The sequence below is a fragment of the Benincasa hispida genome, unplaced genomic scaffold, assembly GCF_009727055.1.
Source record: "Benincasa hispida cultivar B227 unplaced genomic scaffold, ASM972705v1 Contig508, whole genome shotgun sequence".
NCBI classification, from domain to species: domain Eukaryota; kingdom Viridiplantae; phylum Streptophyta; class Magnoliopsida; order Cucurbitales; family Cucurbitaceae; genus Benincasa; species Benincasa hispida.
This window is the reverse complement of record NW_024064889.1, coordinates 502,840-515,756: the sequence shown is the minus strand read 5'-3', so window position 1 is coordinate 515,756 and position 12,917 is coordinate 502,840. Positions and strand designations below refer to the sequence as shown.

General features: G+C 31.8%; 1 protein-coding gene across 1 annotated transcript; it reads right to left on the bottom strand.

Moving 5' to 3' along the window:
* Nucleotides 1-2,586: 2,586 nt before the first annotated feature.
* Nucleotides 2,587-9,106, bottom strand: LOC120069571 (proline-rich receptor-like protein kinase PERK4). The gene is made up of 9 exons (XM_039021360.1): nucleotides 8,981-9,106; nucleotides 8,580-8,868; nucleotides 7,507-7,893; nucleotides 6,200-6,718; nucleotides 5,071-5,157; nucleotides 4,650-4,720; nucleotides 4,045-4,121; nucleotides 3,690-3,834; nucleotides 2,587-3,246 (listed from the first exon to the last, which is right to left on the bottom strand). The coding sequence occupies exons 2-9, from the start codon at nucleotides 8,788-8,790 to the stop codon at nucleotides 2,845-2,847; spliced, it is 1,899 nt and encodes a 632-aa protein (XP_038877288.1). The 5' UTR covers nucleotides 8,791-8,868; nucleotides 8,981-9,106; the 3' UTR covers nucleotides 2,587-2,844.
* Nucleotides 9,107-12,917: the final 3,811 nt, after the last annotated feature.

Sequence of the window (12,917 nt, the reverse complement as noted above, 5' to 3'; positions counted from 1 at the left end):
TAGGTGACATGACCTTAATCCTAAGTGTTTTGGGAACTCTTGTTTTTTTAGGGAGGTCCTTTGATTAGTATGGGTGAGAGTGGCTAGATTGCCAACTCAACAAGTCTACCTTTTTGGGGATTTGTCTGATTGGGGAGCTGGGAACTCAGTTACACAAAATGAAACTCACTCCTTCCCCGAAGCAGGAGTAAGTAGATAGATTGTTCTCTTAAGGGCTGATTCTGGGTCTTGAACATAATGAACACACCCTCTCTTTGGAAGAGAGGACATAGTCATAGTAGGACTATGACTTATTGTTCATTAAAGGAATCAATGGTACTTAAGGAGTTAGATGTAACTACAGAGGCAAAATGGTAAATTGGCCAAGCTATACTTACGAGCGATTTGTGAAGGGTTATGACACTGTTGATTGGTTAACATGGACATAGAAATATATCTGTAGTGTGAAGAGTGCAGCTGTCGGTCTTTAGTAGAGTGACTGCCAGTTAACGAATAGTGGATCTCGTGACTAAAGAGTTTAATCAGTTATTCACGTACAGTTGGAGCTTCAAACTACAGGTTCATATAAGATCCCCTTGGTTGCTCAATGGATTCAAGTTGAAAATCGGTTTTTGGGTTAATTTGAAGTGTTCAAATTGATAAAAGGGAGTTTGATTATATATGATATAGTTAAACTGATTTAACTATATGTGATATAATTGATATGATGTATGAGATACATTAATTGGAGGAATTGATATAAATATGATTTATATCAAGGAGAAAAGAACTATGGTTTAAATATTACATATGATGTGGTATTAAAACTATAGGTTATAAATATAATATGATAAGTTAGTTATTATATTTATTTATAATCAAACAATTATGAGATAATTGTTGGGTTATTCTTTTCTCCATTAACCGTACAAGTGGGAAGTTAATTTTAGTTATTTGATAACTGAAGGATAAAAATGAAAATAGTTTTCATTTTGCAGGGAATCGCTTCATTAAGTAATTCACTAATCGTTTGCTCACGAGAGCCTACACGATAGCCCTCACAAGAGACTAAATGATAGCGAGATATTTGCTAAACGGTCGTGTAAGCGAGATTTGCTAAACGATTGTGTAAGCGAGATTCTAAGCGATCAAGTGAGTTTTGCTAAACGATTGTGTAAGCGAGATATGCTAAACGATCGTATAAGCGAGATTTGCTAAACGATCATGTAAGCGAGATACTAAGCGATTAGACGAGAGTCTAAACGATCATGTAAACGATTGAGCGAGAGACTAAACGATCGGCTAGACGATTCTCACGTAAGCGAGATTTACTAAACGATCAAGCATTCTTAGTCTATGCGATAGACAGTTTCCTTCTCCTACTTGTTTGGTTGTGTAGTCCGGTCGTTGGATTTCTCTTTCCTTCTATCAAATTCACACAGAGCCCACACCTCATGGATTATCACTTCGAGAATACCAAGGTTGCCGAGTGGTAGTGTTGACGGGTGTTTGTTCGTGCAGAAGTCTGTTCGTGAGTGCAAGCGACAGTGAGAGATTACTGGCCAGACGATTGGAGCAACAACGAGAGATCATTTGGCTGGACAATGACAATGAGAGATTTCCAGAAGAAGATGATTCAAGGGTATGTCTCTCTCCTTTTGTATTTGTTTAAGATAACATGCTATAATTTGTTCTAAAATGCATAACTATTTTGTATGTTTGTGAATGCTTTGTATTCTTACACAACAGGCTTGCAAAGATCTTGCTTCCGCTCATGGAGATCTCGTTTTAGATTTTCTACATTTTCTTGACTGTATATAGGGCGGATCTAAGTTCTAAGATGCTAGATTGGGTTTTAGAAGAATATCAGGTCTTGAGACTGGTCCAAAGTTATTTGACTGTGGTGACGAAGGTGATAGGGGAGAACGCAGATGGGGAAAGGGTGGCGTTGATGAGGGTTAAAAGGGCTTGATCTCTATAGATCCACTGAATATATTCTGGATTGACGTTGCTGGCGTCGGTTGGAGGGACAACGATGATATTTTCAGAAGTAGGTTGGTTTTGGGTAGTCTCAACTGAAAGAATTTTTGGGGAATTGAGGTTGTACTGTCTAAGTGACCAAACAGGGCATGAGTTTTAAAGATTGCAGAGATCTGGAACCTCCATTGAACATAGTTTGTTGCATCAAGACGGATCGAAACTAGATTACAAATATTAGATAAAAGACCATAAATTCGAGGGGTTGAGACAACAGGGTTGGGAGGAGGAAGAAGAAGCCATTGAAGAGAGGATGTAGGTCGACGACTTTGAAACCAAGATAAGAATAAGATAATTTGAGTTTCAATATTACTTTGCTTAATGATTACCATGAAGTATGAGCACCTATTTGTAATAAGATGCCAATGTGAAGTTACAACAAGATTTTCTAAATGTTAGAAATACTATAACAGAAGAGATTTGTTACAATGGAATTCAAACAAATCTAGATAAATCTAATATCGTATACCAACAAGTATATGTTAGGAAAAAAAGAAGCATATCATAAAAGTGAGTACGAAACTGCATAAAAGAAAGTTCGAAGTTGAAAAGAATGTAAAGGGTGTATGATAGAAGAAACAATCAATCCTCCAAAAATTAAGAACAACGAAATCTACAAATATAATGAGCAAAACCTAAACAAAATAAAATGAAAATAAACTTTAATAAAACCACAGTTGATATCTTTCTTGGTTATGGCCACGACCGCATCACAATTTAATCAACCAAAGACACTGAAACAATCCTTTTCTCCCCCTTTTTCTATGAAATGAAAATAAATAAGATATAACGTGAATTGATAAAATTATTAAAGGGGAAAGATAGGGATCAAAAGAGCGGCCTTTGAGTCCCGGGGCTGGGATGGTTCATCTCTCTAGAGTCATTGCTGGAAGCTGCGAGTTCACTGCTGTCGTCTGACAAAGCGATCTTCCTGAATTTCGACATGTCGGCATGATAGGCGTTGGAATCATAGTCAGAGCTGGTGGCGCTGTAAATGGAGCTTTGGCCTGGTCTTATCCCTTCGTTTAAGTCGTCCAAGGAAACATCTCCTTCTAAGGCTCGAACCACCTGGCTCATTTTAGGGCGTTTTCTAGCCGAGTGGCGGATGGAAGCTGCAGCACAAGCCACCATTCGAGCCATTTCTTGTGTATTGAACTCATTCTCTAAGCGGATATCTACCAGCTCCTCGTAGATCCCTTCCATCAATGCCCGACTCATTAATGGTCGAGCCTACACCAACAAACATCAACAAAAACAAATTTAATTTTTTTCAAAACTTAATTAATTGTTTTATCTACTATGCTTATAATATCGAATTGATTTTGCCTAATAATAAGTCCTCGACATTTTTAAACATTTTTAAAATTAACTAATCTATTATACATAAGATTACATTTTATATTTAATATAACTTTAAACTTGTGAGTTTTAGAAGACATTGAATGTGTTAATGATTTATTAGAAAATTTTAAAATTTAGAGTCATGTTTTGTTAAATAAGTTAACTTTAAATTTTAAAATAAAATTTAAACCTTTTAGATGTTCTTTAAAATTTAAAGATGCATTAAACATGACAATAAAAGTTGGTTAAACCTATTAGACATGTTGTAGAGTTTAAGAAGTAAGCCCCGTAAATTTAACTTTAATTATTAAGTTTATAAAAGGTATACAAACCCAATCAACTAAGCTATCCTCCATGGCTTGAGTAGGATCTACAGGTCTTTTGCCTGCGATGAGCTCCAACAACATTACACCAAATGAGAACACGTCAGACTTCTCTGTCAACTTTCCGCTTGATGCATATTCTGGTGCCAAATACCTAAATCCCACAAATTATTAAAGACAAAAACAGTAGCTCTCAAATAACATTTTAAAGTAAACATGTAAGCATAACTCAACTGACATATAATATATGGTTTTAATGATCAAAATGTTTGCGATTCGAATCTCATCATCATGAACTTTCTCTAAATGTTTGCTCAAGTTTGACCAAAAACCATTTTTATTATTTGAATTTGAATTTGCTTACCCGAATGTACCCATGACTCTAGTGGAGACATGTGTGTGATTATCTGTTGATAGCTTAGCCAATCCAAAATCAGCCACCTGAAATTATCACAACTCGATACCCCCATCATGCACAATTAGCCTTTGAATTCCGAAAAGACAACAAAGTTATGTTATGGATAAATTATTATTCAATATGTCATGTTTTACATTAAAATACTACAAATTTTATAATATATAGTTATTGTTTGCTTTATGCTAAGTGTGTACTATATTCTATTATTGGTTAAAATATTATTTTGTCAAATTTTACTCTATACATTTTCAATAAATATTATATTTAGTATATACACTAGTTTATAGTCAGTTTTTCTAAAAACTATTAATCATCCATTAATATGTTTGTTATAAATTTTGAAAACATATCCATAAAATTGTATTTTTCTTGTAAGAAAATCTTGTCATCATTTAACCAAAGATTTGAATAAAAAATAACTTCGAAGAACTAAATTTATGATTTATTGAAAATATATAGGATAAAGATGAGAAAGGAGAATACATGATTTTATATTATTTAAAAGTTTTACCGTTTTGAGATGATGCATATTTTTTCTTGATTGAACATACCATTGCTTCAAAATTGGCATCGATCAGAATATTGGCTGACTTGATATCTCGATGAATAATCTTTGGATGACCTGGAAATAGAAGTTCTTTTTTATTTTTTCATAAATGATTCAATCAACTATGAATGTTAGAATCAATTATTTTTTCTTACTTTGACATATATTATGAAACAGCTAAATAAAACTAAATATTTATTTTCAAAAATCCTACCAAATAGAGATTTTTTTTTGGAAAAGGGAGAGAAATGTTAGACATAAAAATGCTTTCGAATCGAAGTAACTATATGCAACACATAATTGTTCGGAATGACTTTCAAAGTGTTATCGAAAAAAAAATTTAAATAAATTTCAAAACTATTTTTTAAGGGTTAAAATGTCAATTTAAATAAAATTTTATAACATAAAAAAGAGAAATTTCTTACAATCTTCATGAAGGTAAGCAAGACCCTTGGCAGAACCTATGGCAATACGAAGTCTTGTTGGCCAATCCATTACTGGAAGACCTTTGCCTGAAAAAAAAAATCATCATGAAGATGAAGAAGAATTAACTTAATAAAAATCTTTTAAAAAATAATTTACTTATCTAATATACTTTTATTTATTATTATTATTTTTACTTGGAATCTATGTTTTTGTGGAATACATACGAACATACCATCATTAAATTTTAATTTGATTTACGAAAGTAATACTGAAAGATTAATCTTGAGATCTAATTAATTTCAATTTTAAGAAAGTTATAGTTTAATGAATATGGGTGGTTTTACAACAATCTATAGGATCTATGTAATTTGGGCTTAATTTCAATTTGGTATTAATCGATTTAAAAGTTTTAATTTTTTATCCTTGCAATGATTATGTATCCTCTAAGTTACATCTAAGAATGATATAATGATTATATAATTTTTATTGGACAATTGTTTTGACTGTACAAAATAAATGTAACCCAAATAACACCTAAAATTTTCTCTCATTTTAATTAATCTCATCATTTTCTTGAAAGATTAATTATTCTCACCTTCAAGTATAGCTTAATATAAAATAAATGTCATATAAGTATAAAATACTATTCAATTGTCACATAGGTAGAAAACGTGTCACATATTCAATATAACTGATAATAGTCTATGGAGTTTTTTTAACAAATCATAATAACTAAAACTTTTTAAACACTAAAATGAAAATTTAACCATAAAAAATAAAAAATAAAATTGATCATATAATTGAAAGAAAGTTAGAATTTAGTTCATAAAATTTAATCATCTGATAAAACCTTGTAAAAAAACCTCCATGATTTGATAAAATACTCATAAATAATTTCGACCATAGGGATTATTTACAAAAAGCAATATTTAAATGTAATCTCATGTTTTCCTTCCTCTACACAATAGAAAATAATTTTTTTAATATTTTTTAGAAAATGAATTACCACTTGTTAATGTTTAATTAGGTGTAGCAAATGATTTTTTTTTTCTATTTATGAACGGTTTATCAAATTATAGGAGACTAAATTCAAGGACGAAATTTGCCATTTAAGCAATAAAATAATACCATGAAGGTGATGCTCCAAAGTGTTGTTGGGAACAAACTCATAGACCAACATTCTTTGTCCACTGGCAATGCAGTAACCAACCAGAGACACTAAATGCCGATGATGGACTCTGCTAATAATCTCAACTTCAGCCATGAACTCCCTCTCACCCTGCCCGCTGCCCACTTTCAGGCTCTTCACGGCCACCTCCTTTCCATTGGGCAGCACTCCCTTGTGCACGTACCCGAACCCGCCCTGCCCAAGCAGGTTTGCGTGAGCGAACCCACCTGTCGCTGCTGCGAGCTCGTCGTATGTGAACGTGCTCTTGTTGAACCCAAAGGCGATCGATGGTGATGGTGGAGGAAGAGGAGGCCCCGTGTAGGAGCTGCCCGTCGTCATGTTGTCGCCACCACTCATTGGCCACCCGCTCCCGGCCAGAGACGCCGATGGGGGTTGCCTTCCAAATTGATCCGTCCCGGGACCCTGCATGCCGTTATTGTGCCAGTTTTGTTGCTGTGAACTGTTGTAATAGTCACCACCTGCATGTTAATGTCATGAAATAACCAAAGTTGTCTTTATCTTATACTTTTTAATGTTAACATTTAATAAAATAATCTCCGTATATTTTCATTTTTATTAACTAAAAGTGGTTCCTTTTGTTAATGTACATTTATTTCCATAATTACATTTAACATAACTCATTAATGAAAAGAACCATTTATACACTTGTTAAAAGAAACCAATCATACCAAATTGAGTAAATCTTTTAAATTATAAGTTCAGTGATTGAAATTAGATTTGTATGTATGTGGTAATTGAATTTTAAAAAATATCTAATAGGTCGCTGATTTTTTAATTTGTGCCTAATAATTAAGTTCATAATCTTTCAATTTTATATTTAATATAAGTCTGAAAATTTTGAAATTAAAAAAATTCAAATGTGAAATTTGAATTTTATGTGAACTCTAAATATTTTAAAGAAAAATTTAGAAATCATATTGATAGAAATCTCAAAAGATTTAAGACTAAATTGGTAAGTTAAACCAAATCCTAATTTACTTCTGCCTTAAATCTCCTTACTTTCCCTAGTGGTTTGTTTTATTGAAAATTTTAAAAATAAAAAATCAAATAAAATGAGAGCTTGGGAGGAATCCTCATTGACTATTTTTAGAACAAACCTAGATTTAAATGCTTTATATTTTTACAGCAACTTATTTTATGATGTGTTTTATTAAGTCTCTGAATTGCTACAAGTACCATTATTATTATTTAAATCCAGAAATAAGCATTTAATTAAAAACATAAGTATGCATGTAAAGTAAATTACCTCTAGGTCCACGACCATGATCTCCATAATATTGCACAGGATCTCCCTTTCTCTTCTTCTTCTTTGTACACAATGCAACTACTGATATGAGAACAATTATGAGAACGCCCACCCCCACCGCCACCCCAATTATAACCCCTGGGTTGATCTCCGATGGCGAGGAATCGGCCTCGGACGATTGCTGTCTTGCTGATGATTTCGGTGATGCCTTTCCTTCCGTCTGACCTGGTGCTGGCAATGCATCTGCGGATGACGAAGATCGGGATGGAGGAGAATGAGAATTCAGCGGTGCCGATCGCGGGCTACCCTCTTTTGGAGCTGAAGGGGATTTTTTACTGTCCGATGGTTTATCCAATTTATCCTTCGACGACTTTGGAGAAGGAGAATCTATGATATGGTAATATAAAATAAATAAAAGAGTAAATATACTTATAATTTATAATTATTAGATAACATGAGATTTTATTTCAAAGTCAATTAACAACAAGAGAAGTAACTCATCCATCTTATTAAAAATGTAAAGAAATTTTTCTAGAAAGAACCCAAATGAAGAATCAAGAATGGCTACATTTTAATTCTCCAACAATCAAATTTGACCTTAAAGATGTCATTAAACTCTAAACTTAAAAGTAGTTCAATTTATGCTATTTCACTAACTATTTTTCTTTTTTAAAAAAGCGTAAAGATCTTCCTGCTATTTCACTAATTAATTAAAAAAATGTAAAAATCTTCGTCAACTAACTAAATTCAATAAATTAAAGTTTTGAAAAATTACTATGGAATAATTTTGTTAAAAGTTGTAAATTTTAGCATTGAAAAAAAGTTTAGTGTCAATTTTCTCTAAAATTTTATGAAATTCGTATATTCTATATTCCTATAATTGATTAAATACGTAGAAAAGAAATATTTTTAATGATACTTAAAGTGAAAATTGATTGGAGCAACATTTTTCAAGGTTTAAAATCACAACATTTATCTAAATTTGAAATAAAATTGGATAAAATTTTGTCTCTTCGTATAAAAAGTTCAAACTCCAAGCCAGAAGTAAGATGATGATGATGATTTACTAGAACCTTTTGGGGGTGGTGAGGAATCATTGGAGGAGCCATCGTTTTCCGGTGGTGGTGGAGGAGAGAAATTGGAATCGGGATCGGGAGACGGTGGTGATGGTGGTGATGACGACGGTGGATCGGGTGACGAGGAAGACGACGAATCTAACGGTGGATCGGCGGGCAGAGATGGAGAGTCCGGCCCCGGAGCACTCTCATCATAGTTTGAATCCATCTCTCTCTTACCAAAGCAGTGAAATTCCGGCCAAGATTTAAGGTGAAAATAATTTTTGCCGGAAATTTCACCAGCTTCCTGAACAAAAGATATCAAAGGAAAAACACACACCAAAGAGGAGGAAGGATAATAGTGAATTAAGAGATGATTAACAATTAATTATTATTAGGAATGAAGAAGAAGAATTTACCTTTTGAGAAGAGGAAAGGAAGGGAAAATGAGTTTCAAAGTGAGAATCCCATAAGAGAAATTAGAGGGGGAGACCCTTTTTGGCTTGTGCAATCCAATGGTCTCCTACACACAAGGTGGATTAGGCTATGTTTTTTTTTTTGTCTAATCCCAAGTTTAGTTGGAGTTTGTTATTAATAATTAACCATTTACAGGGTGGGCGTCTTTTGGTTTAATTAACCTCTTTTTTTCTTTCCTCTTTTCAAGCTTTTTCTTACATTTGTCCCAAACACAGCCTCAAAATCCATAATAATTAAGCCAATGATTAAAGTTATCAACGTTTTTTTAAAAAAAATTTCTTGAGTGAAAAATGAAGATTTTACTTGGTTTTACTTCCCCATTAGAGGCTAATTAATTAATATGTATTATAGTTTCTTTTATTTGGGTCTTTGTTGTTTCCAACTTTAAGATATCTTTGTCGCTCTTTATTTAGGATTTTAAGGTATATCAAACTTTTTCACCTATGATGACATGTTTTCAACCTTCTGGCAGCTCCTCCGATTCTCAAACATTAGCCGCAGCTTTTTGCCTAGCTACATGATTTATCGTTAATTTTTCGGAGCTCTCATTTATTTATTTATTTTTAAACAATCGAGAGAAGGTTCGAATCACAGTTTAATAATCGCATTAACTCCCATTATAAACTATTCATCAACGATTGATTGACTATAATATTATGAATTAAGAGTGCAAGCAAAATGACACATTGGCTATATAAAAAAAGGAAAATCTATGGAACATAAGTAGGGACAATTATCTTCGTATAATATAAGGTGAAATAACAAAAAATAAAGTCATAAAGAATCGATTATGTATCTAAAATGGACAACATAATATATTATTGTGGTCGGAATATTTTGTTGTCTTGAACAAATATGGAAGTAAATACTTAGAATCCATCAAAAAGTTGCTCGGGTGTAAAATAAAGTAAAGCTCTAACAAATCGGATAGATTGATAGGTGTTGTATACTTTTATTGGAGGCAAGAGATGAAGAAAACTACCATTCAAAGAGAGGCTTAATAGATATATACTTTGTTTAAAGGGAGGATGGTTGAGGACATATATTTAAAATTGATAATGTTGTACCATTGCGAAAGATACATGAAGATTCTATTTGTTGTAAAGGAATGTCTAGTATGTCAAAATTAGTGGCTATAAGCTTTTTATTAATAAGAAATTTCAAAGCTCATTATCTACTAGGGGTGGAACCGGTTCCGTTCGATTTAGTTTGATGGTCAAATCGAACCGAACCAATTTTTTAAAAATATGAAACTAAACCGAACCGCATATATGCGGTTTGGTTTGGTTTCAAATTCGGTTTTGGCATTTTAAAAAAATCCATGTTATATTCTTTTTTAATTAAAAACGGTTCAGTTCGATTCGATTTTAAATTTGGTTTTGTTCTTTACCTTTTTTATTCGATTTTAAATTTGGTTTTGTTCTTTAAATTCAAAGCTATTCGGTTTTAAATTTGGTTTTACTATTTTTTTAAATATATATATATATAATATATATATATATATATTTATTAGTTAAAACAGTTTGGTTCGGTTTCAAATTTGGTTTTCGAAAGTGAAACCAAACCGAACCAAATTAATTTGGTTTCAAAATTTCTTCAAACCGGATCGAACCGCATTTTTCGGTTCCACTGAGCTTTCGGTTCGATTTGGTTTATAGAAACGGTTTGGTTTTTGCAGTTTGAATGACCACCCCTATTATCTAGCAATAACTTAGTAGCTACAAAATGGAAATATTTACGGCAACTTAATATCCCAAACACAACCACAAATATTTCACTTAAATATATCAACCTCTTTCACGAAAACAAAGTAATATTTAGGTGCATTTCACATTATTTTTTTTGGCAATCCAATCATATAGTAATTTTTTTAAAATATATTTTTAAAGTTGTAAGACTTAGATCTTATTTGGTAACCAGTTTATTTTAGTTTTTTGTTCTTAAAAATTAAGTCTATAGACACTATTTCCACCTTCAAATTTCTTCATTTGTTATCTATTTTTTTTAATTAATGGTTTAAAAACCAAGTCAAATTTTGAAAACTAAAACTTTTAAATTTGTTTTTGTTTTTGAAATTTGGTTAAGAATTCAACCATTATCCTTAAGAAATATACAAATCATGATAAAAAATTGAGGAAAATAATCTTAATTTTCAAAAGGTCAAAAATAAAAAACGGAACAGAATTTAGCACTACCTTGATCAATTAAGTTATAATCTAAATTCTTTCGCCAAGGTATAAGATCAAATACAATGCATTCATCCATGGAAAAAAGATTAAAAGCACTAAACATATAATTGCATGAATGCAATAAAAACAAAACAAACCTTCACTTCATTAAATCATCAAATCCAATAGTTAAAGACATGTTTGGATTGACAAAAAATATTTAAAAAAAATTTATTTTTATTTAAATATTTTTGAGAAAAACAAATTAAAATACACTTGAAAAGCTATTCTAAGTGGTTACCAAATACTCTAACTTCTTCTAAAAAATATATATTTTTTTAAATTAAATATTTGAAAATGTATTCTAAACATACCCTTAAATCAATCCCTAAGATAAATAGATTTAGTTATTTATGTTCATACAATAGTAATAAATACCTAGACTAAAATCCTTAGCAACACTAGAAACACAGAGATTCAGAAGATGAATAAGACCTGTGCTTGGTGATTTCATGTATTTTAGTGTAATTTTCATGGTGTTGAAGATCCCAAAATCTAGCAAAAATCCCCGCAGGTCCCCCATTTGATCAGAGATGGGGTCAAACCAGGGATAAAAAATGGGTCATCGACTGAGGACAGGTCGAAGATGGGGACGGTATTCCCATCCCGTCCCCAATCTCGACCCCACCTCAAATATTTTGTTTAATAATTTTTAATAATAAATAACATAGTATATATATTATATATATATATATAACATTAGCTTTACTGTTTTATTCTTTTAATATATTTTTTTATTTTTTTAAAATTTATTTCATAATATAATTATAACTTTTTATTAAATCTAAAATGCTTTTAATTATTAATTTAAAATATCATAATTTAAATAATAATAATACTACTTTGTTATATTAAATATTTACAATTTGAATATAGATATCAAAATTTAATTGATTTTAAATAAATAAATAATTAAAATAAAAAATATAAATGGAGAATTTTTTCCTGCGGGGACTCGATCCCCAAATGGGGATTCCCCGTCCCCGACTCCCCAAAATGGGGAATTGGGTAGGGATGAGGATTATAAATCTCCATGAGGATGGGGATGGGGAGTGCATCCCCTGCCCCACCTCGCCCGTTGCCAACCCTACCTCTAAACCTCAAAATTGGTGATTTTGTATTTTGGTCTCTAATCCCTAACGATTCCCCCAAAAAAAAGGCAATGAAAAATGTTTATATAGTATAATAAGTGACAATGGAGATGCTCGGGACAATGTCTTGACGTTGTACGTATAAATCCCTAAACATGTGTGTTTTTGACCAAAAAAAAAAGTTTTGTTAATTTGTGTAGTGTTGAGACTCTCTAAGTAACATCCAACATTGCCCTAGTAAACATGCTGCAATACTTTAGCATTATTGCAACATTAAGCAATTATATAGTATTGTTGTGACATCACCTATGTTATATTTGTTGGAACAACATAGTGGAGATTGATAATATTGCTATATTATAATAATTGAGGATATCTATCATTTAGATCATTTACTATTATGGAATATCTTTTTTAATTCTTTTCGTTCGAATGTAGGAAATTTCGGAGACGAATAGGAAGAATAGAGAGAAATTACCGTTCAACCACGTAGGCGGATCAAAGTCATTCCTACAAATTTAATCTGAGCTACAGGAAAAACAAGATCGAGAAGTAGGACA

Coding starts and splice junctions, on each gene's coding strand:
- LOC120069571 (XM_039021360.1), bottom strand. CDS start 8,790: ATGGATTCAAACTATGATGAGAGTGCTCCGGGGCCGGACTCTCCATCT. Junction 5,158..6,199: donor TTTGGAGCATCACCTTCATG/GTATTATTTTAT, acceptor TTTTTTTTTCAG/GCAAAGGTCTTCCAGTAATG. Junction 4,122..4,649: donor ATGCCAATTTTGAAGCAATG/GTATGTTCAATC, acceptor TGATAATTTCAG/GTGGCTGATTTTGGATTGGC.